This window comes from Myxocyprinus asiaticus, chromosome 14 (assembly GCF_019703515.2).
Source record: "Myxocyprinus asiaticus isolate MX2 ecotype Aquarium Trade chromosome 14, UBuf_Myxa_2, whole genome shotgun sequence".
NCBI lineage: Eukaryota > Metazoa > Chordata > Actinopteri > Cypriniformes > Catostomidae > Myxocyprinus > Myxocyprinus asiaticus.
In genome coordinates this window covers 26,019,044-26,045,504 of record NC_059357.1, presented here as the reverse complement: position 1 = coordinate 26,045,504, position 26,461 = coordinate 26,019,044, and the positions used below count along the sequence as shown (strand labels likewise).

The following is a 26,461-nucleotide window of genomic DNA, read 5'->3' as shown; positions in this document are numbered from 1 at the left end:
TACTAGTGTGCAATTTTATTTTACAGCTTCTTTGTGTCCAGTGAAGTGATTTCCATTATGTAGGCTCAGGACATTGCGTGTATTGGATAGAACAGATGCTAAAATATTTATAAAAAAATGTAAAAACTGTCCCATCTCCATGATGCCCATCATCACATTTTTGAACAGTGATGTCACACCTCTAATATAATATAATATTATATATATATATATATATATATATATATATATATATATATATAAGGTAGGGATGTGAAAAGTACTGGTACTGCAGTACCAAGTCGATACTAAAATAAAAAAGATGTCACTGCCACTGTTAATGCAGTAACGTTGGTACCAAGCACAGACTCAATTAGATACTCGCTTGCTGTCTGACTAACACAAAAATGCTTTTGAATGCACAGACATGAATTTGACACATTTGGGAAAAATTAATGCACAGTTAATCTAATTAAAATCGTGATAGGTCATAGTGTGACAAAAAGATGCAATTTAATTAAATATACTGTCTGCATGTGCTGCATGCTTTACAGTGAATGTGTGAAGCCACTCATATGCTAAAATCACTGCATAAAGAGCATCACGCTCGCTGTGCATTTTGTAATAGATGAAAGAACAGAGTGCCTATTCACTGTGAAGCACGTAGTGCCTGGAGACTGTTTATAAATTTAAATCGCAACATTTTGCACTTTAATAATCGCACTGAGACATTTAAACAGCTGCTTATCCGGAGGTGTGAAGCTACCATCAAAAACACAGACAAACTGAAAAGCCTTCATGTAAAAAGAAAAAAAAAGCTTTATTCAACTTGAGGCAGAAGTATGTTAATACTGCAAAATGTATTATTCACTTTATTTGTTAAAAATGCAATGACATGTTGAAAATGAGATGGGTATGTTTAAAGTGAGATTTAATAAATATTGCGGTCTGTCTTAACAAAACAATTGCAGTTAATGATAGTGACTCACTTTAAAGCTTATAAAAGGACCCCAAAGTATCATAAAAGTAGTCCTTGCGGCTTGGCGTTATATTCCAAGTCTTCTAAAGACATATAAGTTCTGGTGAGAAAAACCTCTGGTAGTGCCAAAAATTACATGAGGGTGAGTAAATTTGACAGAATTATTGAATTAGGCTGAACTATTCTTTATCCTGTGAGTTTATACAAATTTTTTTGAAATTATGGAGTAAAAGCTTCTGGAGTTACTCTTCCAAGCTGTAGCAGGTTGTTTATCTTTTCTAACTCAGGCATTATCTTGTTTATAATCCTTCATAGTTCAGCTGAGCATGCATTTGTTGCATCCTGCTGTTGTTTATGAAATTACATGATTTAGTCTTTAATGGGGAAAGTCTCGCTGATGCCAGATCACATCTATTCAGGGTATCGGCTTGTCTGCAGTGGTGGTAAATATTACAGTTGTCGGTTATAAGGTGAAAGTGCATGTACAGTATATATGATGAGGAAACCCTCTTAGCTTCAGTCAGATGGATGCACCACAAATATGTGATGTGTCAAAAGAGTTACGCTTCTTGCCGGCTCCGCTCTTAAAGTTTCCTGCACTGCAGCAGAGTATGTTTCACTGTTAGGCCGGTCACGATTATTAAATAACCGTATGATTGCGGTTAATTGATCTAACCGTGGCTATTTGAGACAACTGCGATTCAAATTCCTATCACATTTTAATGCCCAAATAAGGGTATTTTAAGCTAACATACTGTATAAATGCCATTTAATGGTGCGTTTTTGTGTCATTCAGTTGAACTCCATGTCCGAGCATCACTGAGCTGCACCGCGGAGGTCAACCAGCTCCTGTCCTGAAGAGCAAGAGCGCGCTCAGCAGAGGCTCATTCCAAACCAAATAAACAAACTATTATTAACTTTGATACTGAACGCAAAGTACTCCAGTTTCACTTTAAACGATCGTGTAATGGCAAATGTCCCTGGTTCATACACGCTGTGTTAATGACACGCAGTGACACAGAGGAGGAGACGCACGCTTAATCTATTTCTGTGGAGTGATAAAATGAAGCGAAATCTCAAAGGTTCTGCTTCATGACAAATAAGGGCTTGTGGGTTTAATCAGAGCATTAAAATAACTTGTGAAAGTGAAGAAATTAGGAAAGGAATATTTTGCTGCTGCATAATATAATAAAAATATAATAGAAATATAATAAAATATGTATAAAAATATTTTATTAAAAATATTTTATAAAATATGAGTTCAAAAAACAAGTGTAAATGTAAAATTGAGACATATTTAAATTTAGAAATATTTTTGAGTATTTTATTTCTCATGTCATTTATATGTTTTAAAAGCCTTAAAAGGAAATCAGTTTATCCCTATTTTATTATTTGATTTATATATTTGAAGTTAAATATGTAAAAATGACTTCTTTAGGTGTATGAAGCACACATGCAGAAAAAGCACACCTTAAAAAATATGACAATTAATTGTGAAAGCCCTTAACGAGACAATCGTCACAGCCCTAAAACAGGCAGTTAATCACAATTAATTGTTTGACAATTAATCGACAGCCAAATTTCATAATTGTGACAGGCCTACTCATTGTTCAGTTCGTCATACTTCTTCCTGCTGCATTTTATTGTATACATATTCCAGTTGATTTATGTGTATGCGTCAGATTTACTTAACAAATGGCTTTAACGTGTCATTGGAATCTGGACTTGCTATATAATTAAATGTAGGAATGAAATTGTTAGTAGTGGCCTGTGTGCTCTTGGCCCGTAGGGACAGGATAGAAAGTTTTCTGTATATAGTGCATGAATATTTCAGACAGAATGCGTGTTTGCTCTCGCTAATGTGCATCTATAAACTGCTGTTATTGATTCTGCTGTAGGACTTGTATTCAATAGAGACAGCTCTCATACGTTTCAGTCTTGCGCTGCACTAATGGACCTCTACTTGGATATTGCTGACCTCTTAAAGGGCCCTTCAGTTAAACACTCTTGACCTACCATCACCTCGCACCTGAATGTGTGGAGAGAACAATTAAGGACTTATCCTGTACAAGGACCCCGGAACAGCCTGATTACTGCACATTAGGTCTAGAAACTCCACGCAGGATCTAAAATGAGGAAACGCAAATCAAATGCTTTGTAGTTTACTTGTTTTACTGAAGGGCTGCCCCCTAATAGTCGACCAAACGTTAGTCAATGAGAAGAGTCTTGGTTGACCAAGTTTTGATTGGTCTGTTGGTCGCAGGGAAAAAAAACTCCACAGGAAGTGGCGAAATCACGCAGTCAGTGATGGACAGACATGATCGTTTACACGGCTGGTCCATGCAGTAATTATGTCGGGCTGAAGGTGACATGCAAACTCTGCAGGCAAACGTTCGCCTCAAACATGGCTTATCATTTGAAACATATAGGTAGCCTAATGTTAGCCACTTAGCATGGCCGCTCGCTCTAACGTTAGATAACTTAGATAAATATGCGCGATTAGGCTTATCTAAGTGTTCGTGGGGAGTGGGGAAGCTAAATTAGTACCTCGCCTACTGCATGTTTAACTTAATGTGCATTTCTCTCTATAACTGTCTGTTCAGACAGTCTCCTTGCTGGTTTTTCCGACACATTCAGAATCATTACCACTTTTGCCGGTGTCGCTGTGGCTTGCTTCATGCGTGCACTTGTAAAATATATATTTTAAAGGCTCATTATTACGGTTTAGTATTTCTCTGTAATGTAGAACAATTTTAGCAATGTTACTTATAGCATTCTTTCTTAGCACTGGAACTCAAACCACTTTCTGAAAATACATATTTAAGTAATTAAATTAATATCATAAATGTACAACTGCTAGTCGTCTAGGAAAATCTTAGGTCAGGGGCAACCCTATTTACTGTATGGACCCTTTTCACAGGCCCTGTTAACACCTAGTATTAAGATGTGTTTTGGATGATCTGATCACAAGTGTGTACAGGCAAGATCATAATATTCTCCTTTGACCACTTGTGTTTGGGTTTTGAGGGGACATTGTCTGATTTCATGATGACATCACTACTTCAGTGTGTTACTGCATGTTAATGAATCACAAAAAACAGTTTCTCCCAATTAAACTTGACAAATATGATGTGTAGAGTAGAATTCTGAAATACAAAGGTATTTATATCACTGTACCTTCTATTATATTATCCAAGGCATTAAAAAAAGAGAAGCTGGCTTCAGGAGTTCGTTTGGAATATACTCTGCAAATACATGCATAAATTTGAAGACCGAAATGAATGCAAGAGCACATACAAAACACATTCTATGTCCCTCAAAATGCTTCAGAAACATGGAAAGAACATTATGAAATGGGTATGCCATATTAGTTAAATAAATGCCTTGACTGCATTAAATTTATTAATCTTATGCACTGACAGCTGAATGCTTAAAGATCCATGCACCAGGTAGGGGCCTAGGTAGCTCAGTGGTAAAATACGCTGGCTACCACCCCTGGAGTTCGCTAGTTCGAATCCCAGGGCGTGCTGAGTGACTCCAGCCAGGTCTACTAAGCAACCAAATTGGCCTGGTTGCTAGGGAGGGTAGAGTCACATGGGGTAACCTCCTCGTGGTCGCTATAATGTGGTTCATTCTCGGTGGGGCGCATGGTGAGTTGAGCGCGGTTGCCGCGGTGGATAGCGTGAAGCCTCCACACGCGCTATGTCTCCGTGGCAACGCGCTCAACAAGCGGGTTGACTGTCTCAGATGCGGAGGCAACTGGGATTTGTCCTCTGCCACCCAGACTGAGGCGAATCACTATGCGACCACGAGGACTTAGAGCGCATTGGGAATTGGGCATTCCAAATTGGGAGAAAAAAGGGAAAAAAAAAAAAAAAAGATCCATGCACCAGAAGAAGTATTTGCCAAACAACAATGCCTAATGTACAGTGGTGAAGTTGATTTTCATTTTATTCGCTTTGGTCTTGGTTTTGTCACATATTTTGTCTGAAAAGGCCTTAACCGAGTTTTTGTGGGCAGAAGAGTGGATGAGAGCATTTCTCTGCAGTAAAAAGCATTGTCAAATGGAAATGTCATCTTTCAGTGTTCCGCTAAAATAAAAGCTTAAGGGTTTAACCAAACTGCATAGCTATGCCGCATGCAAGTGTAAATTAGTACATAAATATGCTACTATTTTATAATATTATTAATATTATACAAAGTATACAGGTGCATCTCAATAAATTAGAATGTTGTGGAAAAGTTCATTTATTTCATTAATTCAACTCAAATTGTGAAACTCGTGTATTAAATAAATTCAATGCACACAGACTGAAGTAGTTTAAGTCTTTGATTCTTTTAATTGTGATGATTTTGGCTCACATTTAACAAAAACCCACCAATTCACTATCTCAAAAAATTAGAATACATCATAAGACCAATAAAAAAAAACATTTTTAGTGAATTGTTGGCCTTCTGGAAAGTATGTTTATTTACTGCATATGTACTCAGTACTTGGTAGGGGCTCCTTTTGCTTTAATTACTGCCTCAAATTGGCGTGGCATGGAGGTGATCAGTTTGTGGCACTGCTGAGGTGGTATGGAAGCCCAGGTTTCTTTGACAGTGGCCTTCAGCTCATCTGCATTTTTTGGTCTCTTGTTTCTCATTTTCCTCTTGACAATACCCCATAGATTCTCTATGGGGTTCAGGTCTGGTGAGTTTGCTGGCCAGTCAAGCATACCAACACCATGGTCATTTAACCAACTTTTGGTGCTTTTGGCACTGTGGGCAGGTGCCAAATCCTGCTGGAAAATGAAATCAGCATCTTTAAAAAGCTGGTCAGCAGAAGGAAGCATGAAGTGCTCCAAAATTTCTTGGTAAACGGGTGCAGTGACTTTGGTTTTCAAAAAACACAATGGACCAACACCAGCAGATGACATTGCACCCCAAATCATCACAGACTGTGGAAACTTAACACTGGACTTCAAGCAACTTGGGCTATGAGCTTCTCCACCCTTCCTCCAGACTCTAGGACCTTGGTTTCCAAATGAAATACAAAACTTGCTCTCATCTGAAAAGAGGACTTTGGACCACTGGGCAACAGTCCAGTTCTTTTTCTCCTTAGCCCAGGTAAGACGCCTCTGACGTTGTCTGTGGTTCAGGAGTGGCTTAACAAGAGGAATACGACAACTGTAGCCAAATTCCTTGACACGTCTGTGTGTGGTGGCTCTTGATGCCTTGACCCCAGCCTCAGTCCATTCCTTGTGAAGTTCACCCAAATTCTTGAATCAATTTTGCTTGACAATCCTCATAAGGCTGCGGTTCTCTCGGTTGGTTGTGCATCTTTTTCTTCCACACTTTTTCCTTCCACTCAACTTTCTGTTAACATGCTTGGATACAGCACTCTGTGAACAGCCAGCTTCTTTGGCAATGAATGTTTGTGGCTTACCCTCCTTGTGAAGGGTGTCAATGATTGTCTTCTGGACAACTGTCAGATCAGCAGTCTTCCCCATGATTGTGTAGCCTAGTGAACCAAACTGAGAGACCATTTTGAAGGCTCAGGAAACCTTTGCAGGTGTTTTGAGTTGATTAGCTGATTGGCATGTCACCATATTCTAATTTTTTGAGATAGTGAATTGGTGGGTTTTTGTTAAATGTGAACCAAAATCATCACAATTAAAAGAACCAAAGACTTAAACTACTTCAGTCTGTGTGCACTAAATTTATTTAATACACGAGTTTCACAATTTGAGTTGAATTACTGAAATAAATGAACTTTTCCACGACATTCCAATTTATTGAGATGCACCTGTATTTCCATAATGTATTAACGTATTATTATTGGGTTCTAAAATAAAAAAAAGTGGACAAAAACAGGTACACAGTGAACAAATACAATGTGAAGGTGATGTGAACAAAATGCATCTTAGGTTATGTTCAGACTGCAGGCAAATCTGATTTTTTTTTCTCAGATCAGATCTTTTCAGGCAGACTGTCCACACTATTAATTGCAAGTGATCAAATCAGATTTGCGCGTTCAGACGTTGGTTGCTTTGGTAACGACGTAGGCGTACCCACGTTATGATGTAACGGAAACAGATGCGGGGAAAAATGGAGGTGCATCATCTCGCTCTCCAAATAAGCGCCCTGTCCGGTCGCAGTGCAGGACTCCTCCATCGCACAAGAAAAACTCTGCGACGGTGGAGGTTGGTAAATATTGTGATGTTCCGTACGGCAGTCACCAATTTTTTACGTCATCGTTGTGTGTCTCGTTAAGAGTGACACAAAAGACCATTTGAAATCCGATTTGAGCAGCCAGAGTGTCCGGACTGAGATGCATTTGAAAAAATCAGATTTAAATCGCATTTGAAACCATCTCCCAATGTGGTTTGAATCGGATTCGGAAAAATCAGATTTCATGTGGTTTTTTGCTGTCCATACTATCAAAAACTCATCTGGATACAATCTGGATATGCAAAGAATCAGATTTTTAGTGGCAGTCTGAACAAGGCCTTAATACCAGGTTTAAAAAGGGCGTAAGACTGGGATAAGGCTTTTCCGCCTTATTCAGCAGCATAAATCTAATAGGGCTGTCACTATCGATTGTTTTGGTAATCGAGTAATCTAACGATTATTCTGACGATTAATCGATAAATCTTAAAAATAGAATAATTTATAATAACTCTGTTTGCATAAAGTTGTCAAGGTGAAGTCACGCTTGGCTAAAATGCATTCATTAGCCTAAATTTTGATGGACTCTACGATTGAATTACAACAAAACAATTGTGCAAACAGACACCCAAAGCAGATCTATAATATAAAATATATATATAATTCAAGTTGACAGAGATTAGCTACTCCATGTTTGACCACTTTTTTACCTTTTCATAAACTATAAAATATTTATCAGAAGTGGGGAATTGCTAATAGGGTTGGGCTGGGGGGGGGATTAATTCAGCAATGCATCGCGATTCTTTCTCCAATGATTCTGAATCGATTCTGAGTTCAGTTTAAACCACGGCAGCGCAGTGACGCGAGACAGAGATAGAAACAAAGACATGGGTTAAGCGCATACACTAAAGTCAAGCGCACAAACATGACTGTTTGCAGGCTAGGTGTATCAAACACATGACCATTCTTGCCCGAATGAAACTACGATCCCGAAATTCTTTGACAAACCCACACACATGGCAACGGGAGAGTTTATTCATGATAACGTGCCAACAAACAACATGAAAGATGAGCTCGTGGCCATTATTGCACTGATTTGCACAGAACGGTGGAAAAAAACAGCAAAAAATTATGAGGCAGCGGTTCGGGAGATGTCGGTGATGTTTTCATTTAATTCTTTATTTTTTCTGATGCCTTTCCTCTTGCATGCTCTCTATTTCATTGGCTTTTGCTTATTGCCAGTTACTCGCATTTCAGGGGGAAAAAAAGACACTGGAGGACAAGATGCATCGTTACACCAAGATGCATCGTTACACTTTAAATCGTAATTGAATCAAATTGTGAGGCTAGTGAAGATTCACACCTAATTGCAAACTGTTACAAACTTAATCAGCATGAAATATAATCGACATGAGGGTGAAGATCACATTTACATTTAAAAGCTAATTAATTTACACACAATGGAAGCCAAATCGCAATCTGCAGAAAATAACCTTCTTAGATCGTGTGGATTCAGTCAGATTTACTGAGCAAAGTGTTTGTGTATCCATCACTGCGTGTGTAAATTTAATCAAGTCTGGCGGACGTCCTTGTCATTACATTATTTTATGTTGCTTCATAAAAGCCTATATTGCAAATGATTGTGTAGATAAATAGGTTTAGAGTACATTCCAATGTGTTTTTTGCCGAGTTCAATGTGTCCCCCGTGGAAACTAATGGCTTACCTTCTCTCACGCATCTGGATGCGCTGCACCACAAATCGTATGTAGATGAGCTTACTGTGTGTGTCCAGCGGGTCTGTGAAAACTGTATGTCATCTTTTTGAGTTCTGTTGCACTTCTGAAGTAATGTTATGGTTTTTCAGGCCCTGCATTGTTTTTCAAATCTAAAGTGGTGCTCTCACACAGCTGACACCTCGTAATGCATTTGGACCCTCATCCGAATACTACGTCACTTCTGCCTTATTTTTGATTTGTCGATTCGGCAATTTTGAAATGAAGGTTTTTTTTTAATCGAGTAATCAAATTCAATCGAATATAATTTTTTTTAAATATTTTGATTTAGTGCACATTTATATTTTTGTGTTATATTATTCAAGCATTATAAAAATAGAAATGGTCAACATTGTTGCGATGGGGTTACTTATACAGCTTCTGAGGGAGTGACTGTACATCTTTCACTCTTATGACTGCCGTAATCCACTGGTCTCTATTTTTGTTTCTCTTTTGAAAAGTCGTGGAAACAATAGTGAATTTTTTATTTTATTTGTTTGGGCAAAAATATTTTCTATGGTTTCTCATTCACCACTGTGGAAGGTTACCATGCTATCCACTGTTTTCCCGACTAACTAATGGGCGGCGCCATGATGATTCTAATTGCCGCGGGACCTTGCCAATGCGAGTGAAAACACTGGAGATCATAAAATGAAAACGTGCGTTATGAATCGTGGAACACTTCTGCGTTCAGGAAAAAGGTGCATAGTTTATATCAGCGTTCCAAACCTGGAAACGTGAATTGACTGTGAACAGCACGTGGCTCAGACAAAATAGTCCATGTAAATCTCTATGATGGAATATTTGTTGTTATGCAGAATGGAAGAGAACAGGTCTCCTTTTCCTAAACAGTAACACCATCCATTATTATTATGCTCATGCCTAATTACCAGGAAAAACAAAACTACAAACCTCTTCCAGAAATCCAGCCATAAGACAATATCTGAAAAGTCACAAAAGTCATTGTGAGCTGGAAAGCTGAAAACAGGTCTAGCAGGTTTTTTTTTTTAATTGTTTTTTTTTTTTTTTTTTACTATAGATGCTGGAGATAACAGTTTTGAAAGGAAAGAGAAGGCAAAGTGTGAAAACCAGCACACAATGGGACTCCCCTAGGCCGATAATCTGTATATATAGAACTGGAGACCAACTACTGTTTTCACTATAGATGCTCAAGCCATCAGTCGGAATATATGTAGGAAGTTGAAGTGTCATCCAGCAATAACACATGCCAAAGTCTTTCTAGCAAGTCAATCCATTGTCAGCCATGTTTAGAATGCTCTCGGGAGGCTATTTCCAGTCATGACAGTGCAGCTCCTATCTGCTTGAATGGGGAAAGACTGAAATCTCCAAAACAGTTGGTCAAGATTATGATCAAAGAATATATGTCAAATCCGCATTAAAACCTGACAACACTGGTATCATAAATTGTGCTTCCTTACCTCAGATTATGCAAAAAAAAAAAAAAAAAAAAAATTCCCGGCTTGTATAGCTAATGCGGATCCGCGTTCTCAAGTTGATTGACAGGTGATGTCTGTATGTAAGGTAATTGGTTCTTTTATCTTTAAGGTGGGATTTTCTACATCTGCTGATCGTTGGCTGCCATTGGGTGTTCCAATTTCTCCCATTCATTTTAATAGAAGTCACCCATCTCTGCTAAATAGTCTGCACATGCTCTTATGTGTTGCACTGGTATAACCACAAGTCTTAACTAATAATGCCATGGCACAATTACAATACATAATTTGACTTAGCCCTGTGCCTTTTATTATAATGATGTAAATAATTTTATACATTAAACGCCTCTTTTTAGGCTTTAGCTTTGAAAATGATGTAGAAAGTACTGCTTATATTTGCATGTATTGGAAAAACAAATAGGGTCTAATGTTAGCAATGTTAGTTTTGCCTCATGTCTAACTTGAAAACTGTCAATACACTGCATTGTACATAAAATGGAAAAATATATTTTATAAAGGGTGCATCAGTAGCCTAATTTCACGATATTTCAAGAATGAGCATTTAGTCAAAATAACATCAAAGTGAGGAGTCCTGGGTAGCTCAGTGGTAAAAGACGCTGGCTACCACCTCTGGAGCTCACTAGTTCGAATCCCAGGGCGTACTGAGTGACTCCAGCCAGGTCTCCTAAGCAACCAAATTGGCCCGGTTGCTAGGGAGGGTAGAGTCACATGGGGTAACCTCCTCGTGGTCACTATAATGTGGTTTGTTCTCGGTGGCGCACCTGGTGAGTTGAGCGTGGTTGCCGCGGTGGATGGCGTGAAGCCTCCACACGTGCTGTCTCCGTGGCGACGTGCTCAACAAGCCATGTGATAAGATGTGCGGGTTGACGGTCTCAGACGTGGAGGCAACTGGGATTCGTCCTCCGCCACCCGGATTGAGGTGAATCACTACGCGACCACAAGTATTCAAAAGCGCATTGGGAATTGGGCATTCCAAATTGGGTAAAAAAAAAGGGGAAAAATTATGTTTTTTTTTTTTTTTTACATCAAAGTGGCCATATGGTCATATGTGATTATTAAACTGCAAAAGGCTGCATACAAGACAGATAAATATGGTGTGCGCTTCAGAATTAACAGGTGATGTGCTTTTCTGTGCATGCACGGGGCTCATGGGCTCAGCGGATCACATGCAGTGTGAAAGAAAAATACTTGCAGGTTCAAGCATTTGCACAATTCCAAACATTAGAAACTGCTACAAGTTATTATACAAATCTACACAGTATTAGAGAAAAGGAGGAGATGACAGCGTTTCACCAGAACGTTTTAAATTGTCAAATAAACTGCACTTTCTTTCAGTGTCAAAATAAAACCAGTTAAATGTAAATAGGAAATAAATATATTGCAGTTATATAAAACAAATCTAATCCTTAAAATAATAATGATAATTCAGTATTATATTATAAGAATAAACTTGACTGGGTCCCACAGGAATAATTTAGCATTATGCAATACAGCTGGGTTAATAAGTAGTTTTTGCACACCATGTTCATTCAAATAAAATGCAGTAGTAAATGTTTATGAAGGTAAATAATGCTTTTTATTAAGCTATAATGTATCATTGTATATGAGTCTAAGTATATAAGTGCATATGAATAAAATTGTATTAAAAATATGTATAAAAAATTATAATCTCATTTTCCCTTGTGTTCATTTAGTGAAAATCTGTGGGAAACATACCTTTATTATTTTTAACTAGATTTATATTCAGTGGCTTTAAAATAGTGAATCTGCTTAGCTATAATGGCTGTTTAGATAAAATGATGGTTTCTCTGATATAAAAAAAAAATCCCTTTGAGCCATTTTAGATTCATTATTATTGAGATATACTGTATATCGAATATCGTCAAAAGGCTGAAAAATATCGAGATGTCATTTTTGTCCAGCCCTAGTTTATATTGGCTTGGACAGATTCACAGAAGCAAGTTAAATGCTTAGACTCTTTCATGTGGTCAGTAAAGTATGTAAGTGCATGTCAGCACTACCATGCCAAAACAAACAATTCGGGAAACCCGTTAAGGTGTTGATTTGATTTCATTATATTTACATTAGGTTCTCTCCCCTGGCTGCCTTCATAGGTATTCGAGTGCTTGTGGATGCCAGAGAGAAACTGCATATCCCCTGGGGAGACCCTTCAAACCAGGCACATGGAGACATCATGATGGCTTTTGACACACGCACCATGGTGTCACAAGGGACAGTGGAGACCAAAGTGTTCCTGCAGTACCTGCCTTTGATCAGTGCCCTCTGGGCTGACAGTGGCATACAGAACGCATATGACCGACGCAGGGAATTTCAGCTGGTGAGTTTCCCCCTACCACTAATGATTCAACTGTATTTCTTCATCTTTGCAGACTGTATGAAATGGCATTCACAATGCATTTGCTTCTGTAATGTGTATTTCTGAGTGAAACTGGATATTCAGCAGGAAAAATTGTAAGGCGGGACTTGTAGGGGGTGCATCATGCCAGGCTATGATATTATTGATGAATGTTATTTTTCCTTGCCTGTGAGGCATTGGTTTTGTCAAACAGAATGTCCTTTCAGATCTGGATTATTAAAGTTATTACATTTTAAATTAAGATTATAAAAATAACCTTAAAAATGTGCACTGATGAATTAAGATAGCAAATAGGATAACCTTTGATTTCATGTTCAGGGTTCTTTCTAAAAAATGTCTTGAATAACAATTTCATACTATTCATTAGGCCTGTTAGCATAGCCTATGTTTTTTTTTCTTCTTTTCTTGTCTTGGCTTGTGGTGGCCAAAAATACTTTAAAAGACTTAAGGGCCTAACTGAAATTTTTGCAGATTAACTTGCCAAGATGTTGTGTGTATATCTAAGAGGATGTGTAAACCACATTGCCGCTGTGCTTAGGCCTTGGCTGTTTAAGCTGTACATTTTTAATTCGATTTCTGTTTCTTACTGCAGTGGAATTTATCAAAGCCAGTCTAGAGAAAGGGAAGACATTTTTATTTCCTTTTTCTTTATTAGTATTATTTAGCTAGTTTAGTGTTGTGTCTTTTTTTTTAGTTTATTATTATTATTTTTTTTTTTTTGTTAATTTTGGTTTACCCCAATAAATCACAAATGATTCCTGATTAGGGCCTGACATAAGCAAGTGACATCTTAACACACAACTTCAGACTTCTCTAAATGCTCTCAGTTCCTAATGCTTTACTTCCCCGTTTTTTAAATGTTTGGATTTCGCAAAGTCTTTACACTAATTAATCAACTTTTATGATCAATATTCATAAAAATGAATAACAGGATGTTGACACAACTTGATCCTTGTGTTTTTTGTGAATTTTTGAGCAATGTTAATGAGAGAGCTTTATGTTGGTAATTCTTGGAGTATAACTCTAGGAATTTAACATTTTGTTTTCCTGTGCACATTTTATTTCCCTGTGCACAAGTTATGAATTTAACTTCCATATTGACCTTTACTGGAACCGTGCATAGAGAGTTGCTGTTTTAGCTGGGAGATAAAGGTGGTCTTTGCCCATCTCTATTGATCCTCTCAGCATGGGCCAGTTGGGACTTGTGCAGAGCAGCAGATGCATGCTGGTTAGGTCAAGAAACAACAAGACACCAAGCAGTTTTACTGCTGCCCAGATTTATGGAGCTGAAAACATGGAAGATCTGCACTTCTTGCAGCTCAGGAATCTCCATTTTCACTTTGCAGATGTTTAGTGGAAAGCAAATTTGACTGTTGAGGATAGAGGTTTATGTACAACTTGCCTATTAATGCGTGCTCTTCCCTCTGCTCTACCAGGCTCTAGTGATTTGTATTCTGGCATGCACAGCCTGTGTGAGTAAAGGCAACAAAACAAAATACTTTTGTGCCCTGTAATCCACAAACCACGTGTGTCGAGTGCAAAACATTATCAGGCTTCCTGCTTTCACAACCATGCCTCTTCAGCCTCTGGGGGGTTATGGTAGGCACCCGACGTGCAACAAAAAAAAGTTCTAGATTCCAGCAGTCAAGATCGCTTTGCTTTTGGCCACCACCCTTTTAAGACCTCTTTGCTCCACCACTCCTCTAATTTCTAGGCATTGCATAATCCTGATCCACTGCTTTAGTCTCTGTGCAGCTCTCACTACCCCTAAGAACAGCACTGTTATTTTGTCTTTTTAATGTATTCTTTGCACTGAAAAGAGGGCAAGCAGTTTATAACTGTCAAATTTTGTTTGGTGAATCATCATTAGGTTTGCTTGTAGTTTATGAATTATAGTGAGACCGATATTACCGGTTTGACCGGACATTTTTACCGATATTGTCATTTTTCACGTAATCGGTTAGCAATGCTTTTAAGATGGTTTTTACACCTGGTATTAAAGGATGATATGACCACAAGTGGTAAGTGCTAAATACAAGTTTAAACAGGGTCCATAACGTTTTGTGATCGATTAACAAAAAAATTGTGCTGACAGTCCATAAAAATCTGTAATTGTGATTAACCACACAATGTTTTGTAGTTAATCGCGATTAATCACATATTTTGAAAGTGCTGAAATTTGACACTATATAAACCTTTTTTAATTTCAAAATGCATTTATTTCCATCTTAGGAAAGAAAACAAAACAATATTTAACAATATAATGCTGTATTAACATTTTTCAAACAAAGTGTTCCACAGTGTAAAGATAGAAATGCATAAAAATAGCACCAATAAAAGCAACATTAAATGTTTCCCAAAGTCTAACTGGGAGGTTGACTAATCGAAAGAACTAGTCCCAACATCGGTTGCATATTCATTGCAATGGGCATTAAATCTCTTAAAATCTCATCCTCCAGAATATGAATCTGCTGTGGCTATCCACTTTCTTATAGCAGTCGTGAAGCTGTGTTCATGATTCGCGTCAGGGCATCAACGCCAGCACCGCTTTGAAATCCTCATGAAGAGCGCTTGCAAACAAAAACGTTTCATTCTGCGTTTTGGTGATATTTAAGACTTTACGTGCTTCTGTGGTAATTACATTGGGCCTTACGTAGGCTGAAAAATACTTGAGTTCTATCACAAGTCCAATCTGGTGGTGTTTTGTGCATCAAATAGCATTAAGAGGTCCTTTCTCCATCATTTTTATCACTGACAGGAAAGCACTGTCGGAGATTATATTATTTACTGAGATAACTTCCGCGACTATCATAGGAGAGAGCATAACTGTCAACTAGCATGTTGCGACAGTACTTAAGAAAGTTCTTAAGAAAAATGGACATCTACACTGCTCAGGACAATGCAAGGACTGATGAACAATTATTACACATACAGTCATTGATCATAGAGAAAGCAACACACCATATTAAAAACCAAGGGATTGTAAACTTCTGAAAAGGATCGTGTGTGTAAATTGAGGTACTATTTTGTCTTGTGGAATACATGTGAGGATATGTTGTCAAATAGAATCTTCAGGGCAGTACTAAAACATAAATAAAAATAAAAAAACATTTAAAAGTTATATTCTGCATTTATGTTTATGCCCCACACAGTAAAATTACTTTAATTGTGAATTGCTAACATTTATTTGTAGTTTGTAGTTCTGTTGTCAAAATCAAAGGTCAATGTGACATACTTGCAAGCAGTAAAAACCATAAGGGAATCACACACAGCCGAGATGCGTTCAAAAATAAGAAAGTTGTCTATTACTAGCTCCAAAACTGCTCCTGTGAGGAATCATTAGTATTGATTATTTGTTTACTGCCTTTGGCGTTTTGTTGCAATACAAATCACTAATTATTAAGCAAATGTGTGAAGATGCGGTGCTGTTATTTAAGGTTAAACAGTTATATCTTTTATTAGTGGCATTTCGACCAACATTTCGTCTGATTTAAATTGGGATCCTCAATGAAATAGGGAATAGCGCTGAGATGTGACTGATGAGATATTGAGAGCACCTGGAGAGCTGCATATTTGATTGACACTAAGAGTGCTCATGTTGAAGGGGCAGAAGCTAATAGCGCTCATGATGGCTCAAACAGTCTCTATTGCTCCACACACCGTCTGATTGTCACGGCTCACGTTAAATCACGTATACTCAGATTTGTTTTCCATGTTAATTTGTTGTTTAATTTGTTTTTATGCCCATTTGCAGTCTCTTTATCCTCTCCGTGCTCACTGTGCAGCGAGTCAGAATAACTGTCGTATTGACTCCAGAAAATGGCCAGCTTAATATTCATATACATGTAATTCTTACACGTTTTTAAACAAACCGGCATATTCATCTAAATTGCATCATGTCTGAAAGTTTAAATTCGTGAATGCTTAGAATTGCTACCAACTCACCCTCCAGTGGCCACACTGTATGCTTCAAGGGCTGAGCAAGTGCTCATTCATTAGAGTAGCTGTGTATGCATGCTGCAAAAAAGATCGGCCCTGAATCTAGGCACGATCGGCCAATCACAGACTTGAGATGAAAATTGGGCGATTTAAATCGGTGGCCGAATGATCGGTGCTAGAGCCCAACTGATATGGGATTTTTTTTTTTTTTTTTTTTAGACCGATACCGATTTTAGAGAGGGAAAATTCACAGATTACCGATATGGTGACCGATATAGCAAATTTTTGAGCTGGAATGAAAACAGACCTTTTCTATGTGGATTTTTCACCGATTTTGCACCGTTATGACTATGCAAAGGTACTCGGAAGGCTGCTTTCTTAAATAATTTTATCAAAGAACATTTGACATTATTATTATACATTGTCATCAAATTCTAGAAATGAACACTGAGAAAATAAAGAAATAAAAATACAATAAATAGCTTAATAAACATCAGTACTGTTAGTATAAGTCAATTGCTGACCATTTAAATAAAATAACATTCAGTACTGTATGTTTAGTATCAGTCAGTTGCTGACCATTTAAATAAAGAATAAATTCAAATAAAATAAATAGCTAAATAAAAATCAGTACTGTATGTTTAGTATGTCAATTGCTGACCATTTAAATAAAGAATAAAAATAAAATAAATAGCTAAATAAACATCAGTACTGTATGTTCAGTATCAGTGAGTTGCTGACCATTAAAATAAAGAATAAATAAAAATAAAATAAATAGCTAAATAAACATCAGGGGCTGGTTACAACAGCTATACGTACGTTACAACTTAGTCTAGTTGTGGCGTAAATGGGCACTAAGTCACAATTTACGCTCTACTAAATATTTGAGCGTTGCACTATTACATTTATGTAGGACATAACCCTACATATAAACTAAATATATATGGCAGCCTCCGACCAGGAGTAACTTATGGAATAAAAAAGCAGACTCATTTAATGACATCAATGAGCTCACGTTTTGGTTGACATGCATCAGTCCTTTCGACATATGATGATGCTGGCATTTACACTTATGCGCATTTATGAGAGAGAAAAAAAAAACTTAAGTGGCTCTTCAGCATGAAACTGTTCTAACAGTGCCGTTTCAGGGTGTGTCGCCCGGTGTCATGTCTCAACACATTCAAAATTTATACAGGTGCATCTCAATAAATTAGAATGTCGTGGAAAAGTTCATTTATTTCAGTAATTCAAATCAAATTGTGAAACTTGTGTATTAAATAAATTCAATGCACACAGACTGAAGTAGTTTAAGTCTTTGGTTCTTTTAATTGTGATGATTTTGGCTCACATTTAACAAAAACCCACCAATTCACTATCTCAAAAAATTAGAATACATCATAAGACCAATAAAAAAAACATTTTTAGTGAATTGTTGGCCTTCTGGAAAGTATGTTCATTTACTGTATATGTACTCAATACTTGGTAGGGGCTCCTTTTGCTTTAATTACTGCCTCAATTCGGCGTGGCATGGAGGTGATCAGTTTGTGGCACTGCTGAGGTGGTATGGAAGCCCAGGTTTCTTTGACAGTGGCCTTCAGCTCATCTGCATTTTTTGGTCTCTTGTTTCTCATTTTCCTCTTGACAATACCCCATAGATTCTCTATGGGGTTCAGGTCTGGTGAGTTTGCTGGCCAGTCAAGCACACCAACACCATGGTCATTTAACCAACTTTTGGTGCTTTTGGCAGTGTGGGCAGGTGCCAAATCCTGCTGGAAAATGAAATCAGCATCTTTAAAAAGCTGGTCAGCAGAAGGAAGCATGAAGTGCTCCAAAATTTCTTGGTAAACGGGTGCAGTGACTTTGGTTTTCAAAAAACACAATGGACCAACACCAGCAGATGACATTGCACCCCAAATCATCACAGACTGTGGAAACTTAACACTGGACTTCAAGCAACTTGGGCTATGAGCTTCTCCACCCTTCCTCCAGACTCTAGGACCTTGGTTTCCAAATGAAATACAAAACTTGCTCTCATCTGAAAAGAGGACTTTGGACCACTGGGCAACAGTCCAGTTCTTCTCCTTAGCCCAGGTAAGATGCCTCTGACGTTGTCTGTGGTTCAGGAGTGGCTTAACAAGAGGAATACAACAACTGTAGCCAAATTCCTTGACACGTCTGTGTGTGGTGGCTCTTAATGCCTTGACCCCAGCCTCCGTCCATTCCTTGTGAAGTTCACCCAAATTCTTGAATCAATTTTGCTTGACAATCTTCATAAGGCTGCGGTTCTCTCGGTTGGCTGTGCATCTTTTTCTTCCACACTTTTTCCTTCCACTCAACTTTCTGTTAACATGCTTGGATACAGCACTCTGTGAACAGCCAGCTTCTTTGGCAATGAATGTTTGTGGCTTACCCTCCTTGTGAAGGGTGTCAATGATTGTCTTCTGGACAACTGTCAGATCAGCAGTCTTCCCCATGATTTTGTAGCCTAGTGAACCAAACTGAGAGACCATTTTGAAGGCTCAGGAAACCTTTGCAGGTATTTTGAGTTGATTAGCTGGTTGGCATGTCACCATATTTTAATTTTTTGAGATAGTGAATTGGTGGGTTTTTGTTAAATGTGAGCCAAAATCATCACAATTAAAAGAACCAAAGACTTAAACTACTTCAGTCTGTGTGCATTGAATTTATCTAATACACGAGTTTCACAATTTGAGTTGAATTACTGAAATAAATGAACTTTTCCACGACATTCTAATTTATTGAGATGCATCTGTATATAGGATATTAAAATGAATAAATGTCTATTTTTCCAGATTGTTGTATTAGTATTTATCACCCCTCATTTATATTAGATGCAGTTCCTATATATTATTATTTACACGGGGCAAATATACTATTTATTAAATCTACTTTTATTATGTATCCTATTTTAATGTCTGGAAAAACCAGACTTTTAAGTATTACATTTTATAAATTCAGTGACTGGAATTGTTCGGTTGAAGGGGGTACCAAACTGTGAATCCTGAACAAAACAGTTTAGTGAATACATGTTTACACGCTGACAACAATGAAAGTAGCTACGTGATTACCTAGTTAGCTGTAAGCTCGTTGCCACGGAGAGTAAAAGATGGACTTAATTTACTTTCCAGCATTGCATCTCACCGAATAGGTAACAGCGAAGCATGAAATCAACACTCACCACACACAATCCACCACTGCACCGTTGTCTGCTGAGCTGCAAAAAGATGCTCTGATGTTTACCTTTCAATCTGCTACATTACTGACTGCACTGACAAACTATAGCTGGCTAACAGCAAACAGATGTGATAAACATGAGTGACATGGTTGTCAGGGACAGGGTTAACGTTATATTAGTTATAGAAAACGATGGGGTCATTTTTTGTTAACTTTCCAGTATGTATTTCACAAACTAGTTAGCAATGTAAGGAGAAGAGATCGCTCAAATCCGCACCGTTTACCTCCGCCCTGACTGCAGAGCCACCATCAGTTCAGAGTCAGCGCTGTAAACAATGGAGCCGGAGCGCGCTCTGCTTGACAAACTACTCTATGACACCAATTCTAAAGCATTGTTTTCTGCATTATATGTTCTGAAAAAAGTTTTCATATCGGTAAAATATACGCCGATACCGATATATCGGTGAAAGGATAATTTCGGTCGGGCACTAATCGGTGCACCCCTACTGTGTGTTGTCTCACGAGCATGCACTGTAAAGAAATTTACCTTATTCAGCTGCAGTGAGTCCTGAGTTATCATGGATCGTGGTGTCACCATGGCCTTAGTTGATCTGTGATATGCCATAGTTACATTTACATTGAATTGGATGATGTCAACACTGATTTTGCTTAAACGTTTTCACCGACCATTTTCACAACATTCTCCATTTTGCATCATGGCAACAGACCAGTGTAACACACCTGTTGGATGTCTGTTGGAAGGTCAAAAAAGTGTTGCAAAAGTCTAGAGTTTGTTGATTTGAATTTAAGAACTTGTTCAGAAAATATTTGTACACTTGAGTCAATACACGTCATGCCAGTAAAGTTTGCATTGACTCTTTACTTGTAATGTGTCCAAAGATTAGATCCATGCTCTCATTTTCATTTCATAATGTCTCTCTTAATATCCTTTCTGTTATTTGCAGTCATCAGTTGATCAAAAAGTAAAAATAAATATTAATTCTAATCACACATTGCATGGATGAGGTAAAAACAACCGTGCAACTTCTCTTTTATTAATGTGCGCTGCCAACAATGTAACAAAGTATAGTAAGTGTAATAAATGTGTAAATATATAAATATTTAAAGGGGCATAATGAAATATTTTAATTTCAACAAACACTGAACATATTGAAGAATTTAACAAAAATGTTCTTGCAGCGTCAATGGGTTTGGTAAAAACCTGTGCAAAGCCCTGCCTCAAACCTTTTTTTTTTTTTTTTTTAATCATTTTTATTATAAACATGGTATATAGTAAAACTTAAATGCTAGATGTGGAATTCTATTTTCATTAATGGGTTCCAACCTTATGAATATTTTGTTAAAATATGTATGAAATTTCAAACGGTGACAACAGCTAGTATCATTATTATAAATGCAATTTCATGACATCATATAAATTGATAGAATGTGACATTTTAAGATTTTTAAAAAGCTAAAATGTGATTTTTAAAATAATGAAAAGCAAAATAAGAAATAAAATATACACACGCATACTATAGCACGTGAAGTCAAATGTGTGAATACTATATATATATATATATATATATATATATATATATATATATATATATATATTATATATATGAAGATGCAACTTCCTGGTTTTCTTAATATCTTTTTCAGTTGCATTACGCTTGCATGTCGTCAAAAGTCTGGCAAGTAAAAACAAATTTACTAGCCATTGGTGATTCTTTCTCCAATGTGTCTGTAGAGAGTTGTAAATGGAGATGTCCTGCCTGACCATCTTAATACCAGGTGTTAACAGAGCCTAATATCCGTTTACCAATATAGATAGTCAAAGCCCAAATCAAAATCACGTAGTAAAAGATAAATTGTCGTAGATAAAAAGTCGAAGACTTTAAAAGAGGGAAAATTAAGTTACAGAACACTGGATATATTACCAATAAAATAGGTTAAATTAATTATTTGACTATGCTTAATATCAGTCTTGTTAGGCAGACTGTTCATCTGGTTAGTGAAGAATGATTTATCATTGTGTACAAAAGCAGAAATGAAATGGTGATTAAAAATCAGTAATGCATATCGGTTATTGGACACTTAAAAAAAAAAATCTGTACCGCATTGTAGGGCAGAAACGATTAGTTTACGTTATTGACATCGTCGACAATAAAAAAAAAATTGTAGACAAACATTTTTGATGTCGAATAGTCATTTGATCCCATTTAGTGCAACATGAGATCATTTGAAACTCTAATGATGACACGTGAGAGCAGCACTGCAGTTCGCGCCTGTCTGAGGAGTGGAAGAATTACCCTGCTCACAGTCCAGATGCAGTCTAAACTTTCCAAACAGCTTCAGGTGATGTAGATCACAAAGTGTGAGGAAATTATACAAATTTACCAAATAAGTAAATACAGAAGCACTCTCGTTGTGGAATAAGCAGAGCCCTTAAGCAAAACTCACATGTCGAGCGTCTTTAAAGGAAACACCCCGGCGTTACATCTTAAATTCAGTTATATTTAATGCGCTACAGCTTTATTAAAGTTCAAATAATAAGGAAGCAGGTCATGTAAATAACTACAAACTCCAAAACTGCCATTTCTCTGTGCGGGCAGCGCCTCTTCTATGAGTTGCATGAAGTGTCCCGATCTAAGAAAACTGAAATGGCATTTTAGACTATTTTTAGACAATTTTAAATGGAAAACAAGACAAAACACTTAAACAATAGGATTTTTTAAAGTGAATTTTGTACTGAATTAAACGTAATGAAGTTTTTTTTTCTTTTCAATTCAGTGAAAGAGTTATTTTTAAAAGATGATTTTGTCCTCTTTATTATTAGCAAGCACGTTTAATACAACTTTTAAGTCAGGGCACAAGCTGAATAGGCGGTTAAGAGCTAATTCGTTGCAATAATCGACAAATAGTCGAATAATCGTTAGTTGCAACCCTACCGCATTGGTCATAAAATACAATAATGGGACAATCTCTACTATGAGTGTCTGTGCAAGTCAGCCCCCCATTAGTGAGGTTTATTTCAGCGTAACCTACTAAAGGCTTAATCTGATTTAGAGAATACTTGTTTGTGAGATGGTGCTTATTCAAAATGCTGACAGTTAGGCTGCATAATAAAAGTTAAACTGATCTCTGGTCTGTTCATCGCCCACTCCGCTGCGTTCCCTCAGCATCCTTGATGTCTGCCTATTGAAGGCAGCGGAAGAGATGTTTTGATAGGATACAATCACCAAACTGCTCTCCCTCCTTTTGTCCAAACACTGGTTTTCTGTGAAATGCCCAACCCATACAGGGAGGGCTGGGACTCCTTAGGCTAGGTAGGCATGTAAGAGTGTTGTTTCCATTTCTATAGTACATTTGACTCATATGTTTAAGTATTATTGTTGGAGTGAGTGAGCTCTGTGGAGGCTGACAGGCCTGACGTCTGAGATGTGCCGCCTCCTGCCTTTCCTCCATCCTAGCCTGAGATTACCAGGATCTGGTAAAAGGATTGAATGATCCGTGAAGGAATGTTGAGCTGTGATTAAAACGATGGCCCTCATGCACTGCTGCAGATCTGAGGCCCAGTGAAGGAGATATTTCATTTAGCCTCACTCTTGCTCATAATTCATTTATATTACAGATAATAATTAGGTTAAACAAGTTATCTTCAAAATCGGACATTTAAGTAATCCAGTGTGGGGAACTTTTATATAAGATGTAGCTTAATTTTATTTAAATTTTTAAAACTAGGTGAGAATATTCCTTTTAATTCCTTTTTAATCAAAAGGGATAACTCACCCAATTCTGTCATCATTTACTCAACCTCATGTTTCAAACCTTTCTTCCGTGAAGCACATAAGATGTTAGGCAGAGTATAGATTCATTATATGAAGAAGAAAAAAAGATGCAATGAATGTGAATGGTGACTGAGGCTAACACTCTGCCTAACATCCCCTTTTGTATTCAACAGAAGAAAGTCATACATGTTTTAACATGGTTTTAGAGAGGTGCCTCTACAGAACACAATTTTTTTTTTAGCAGCAGTCACCGCTAACATGTGCACTGCTCAGTGGACTCTGCTTCAGTTGCTGCTGAGTTAACAGGATTTCCTCTTTACACGTTGCTCAGAAACTGATATCCTGCTCTGCTCTGAGCATGTTGTTCCTGTGTGCCCACACCCTCCATTGAAGATGAACAGCACAGTGTGGCTATGGCTTTATGCCCAGCTGGGGGAGGGTTACCAAGGGTTATCTTATGACATAATCTTCTCTCTTCTGAAACCACCTCAAAAGACCTTTGTGTATTTCTTAAATCTCAGCTACCCCAAACATTCTCATGATTTAAAAGGGGGTTTGAGTAGGAAATGAGCAAGACTTGGAGAGTAGGGCTGGGTGATGGAACTAAAACAAATTATATCTACATTATATATTTACAGCCTTTAGACAATATTCAGTATATAATTTGATTTATGTATTTGCTTTGAAATGACTTGAAAGGGTAAAATTATTATTTTTTTCGATCAGATAGAGGAAACACCATTTCAACCAAACAAATGTTTAATACAAGAAGTGAAATACAGTAAAGTATATCTTAAAATATTCAAGGCATGTTTTCCATACTGTTTTTCACTAAATGAATTCATGGATAACAATGGATAGTAGTAAACGGCAATATGTAGCTACGTGTAGCTAACAGTTTAATACATGAAAAATGCATAACAGGGATTTGCACGTTGTTGCTGGATTATATATCTCAAGCAAAATCATCACGAATATGGGTAGCCCAGTTGACGCACAACACACTGTGGATTCGTTTTTTTTTTTTTTTTTTTTTTTTTTAAATCGACATCATGATACCTTTTGTCTTCATTAGTTCATTTTATTGGTCCTGTAGTGTGACAAATTTCTATTAATTTGTGACAAGTTGCATGCTAAATAATTATAAAAGAATTATAAAAATGATTTTTAAAATGGTTTTAGAGTATAGAATGTCACTGCAGGTCACGTCAACTTCCCAAAAGTATTTCATGGCAACTACCCATTTATCAAGAATATTTTAATCTTTGATTGCCCAGCACTAGTATGCACCGGCTTTTTAGGCTGTACATCTGATTGGTCTCGCACTGAGCTTTGCTCTACAGTTTAATCATCTACTGAGAATGATGAGCATCATGCCAAAAAGGAAACAAAACACAACACCTTCCTGCTGTCAGTGTGCCTAATTGTTGTAGTTACACAAATCTAAGAGTCTGAGTGGTCTGTTGTTCATCTGAACGTCACGGAACATTAACACGGACTCATGTTTGTTCCCTCTTTCATTGTAGCTATTTCCTGGGCAGCTTGTTCCTATTACTCAAGATTTTAATTTTCAAAACCAGACTCTTGTTTGTTTGGTGCTGTAGAGCCTTACTTGTGTGGTTCCTATGCCGCCTTCTAATGTCCTGTGTTGTTGTTCTAGTGGAGACCAGCTGTCATGAATACAGGGCTAAAGCAGGAGGTGGTGCCAGTTCAGCACTAGTCAAACTTTGAAATGTTCAGTTATTGCCACAAAATGTAGATTGCAGAAAAATGGCAATACTGCTGAGTTCCGGATGTCAATAGAATATGCCAGTAACAGTATTGTACAAAATCTTTGTGTTTTTTAATGTATAGTACACCGTTGATTACTGGCATCCTGTTCCACCAGAGGGTTACATGAGATTTGAGATCTGTTTGTTCTTCTCATGTTGAATGAGGCCCTTCTTTCTTTGAGTGCTGACATTGGCATATGTTCTTTTTTCATTAGCAGATTGACAGGACTATTTGCAGACATTTAACTAGCAGTCGACAGATATGTTTTTTTTTTAATGGCCGATGCAGATATCCAGAGAGCAGAATAGCATAAAATTGCAGAATATATATAAACTCTTTAGCATTATATTTATTCAATTTCACACTAAACTAAAAAATAATATTGTATTTTAAATGGTAGATAGCAGTTTCGTCAGATTTCTGTCTAGTTATAAAATGTTAGTAATTTATTTGCACATGAAGCAATTGTTAATATATTAGGAAGAAGGAAATAACAGTACACACAGTAGTCCAGCAACCATGGATGGCATGTGCATATTAACAATCGCATTTACTCAAAAAAATACTTGATCAAACCAATTGTACATACAGTGCATAGTGAATAAGACATTTACTTATAGCACACGTAAAGTGCTTTTACCTTGGGCTGCATCCGAAAACATAGGCAGCTGACTTGCTACCTTGCTGCCTAATCAGTTAATGGCTTAACTGACAGCTGTTTTGAATGAATGGAACTCTTAAGGAAACTGGTCTCCGAACAGTTTGAAAAGCACCGTATTTTCATCCTACCTCCGAAGGCAGCATTTTCTTGGTTTTGGGCGCAGCCTTGAAGTTGCACTCACGTGCTTGTGCGGATCCAGCGTTAGCAGCAATCTCCTGACAGTTTAAATGGCCTGCATAGCCTACTTGGATTGACACGGTCTGACCGTCATGATTTGTGAATCAGAGGAACTTTTGATCCTGATCCTGAAGTTTTTGATTCTGGCTGATGGAATACGTGCTTCAGAGGAAGATATTAGATGAGCGCT

The 26,461-nt window shown here is 37.4% G+C and overlaps 1 protein-coding gene across 1 annotated transcript in view; it reads left to right on the top strand.

Moving 5' to 3' along the window:
* The window catches only part of gna13b (guanine nucleotide binding protein (G protein), alpha 13b), a 52,967-nt gene that overhangs the window by 1,995 nt on the left and 24,511 nt on the right, over window positions 1–26,461 (top strand). The window contains exon 2 of the mRNA XM_051716684.1: window positions 12,470–12,693. Coding sequence (XP_051572644.1) covers window positions 12,470–12,693 — 224 coding nt within the window. The remainder of the gene's footprint in view (window positions 1–12,469; window positions 12,694–26,461) is intronic.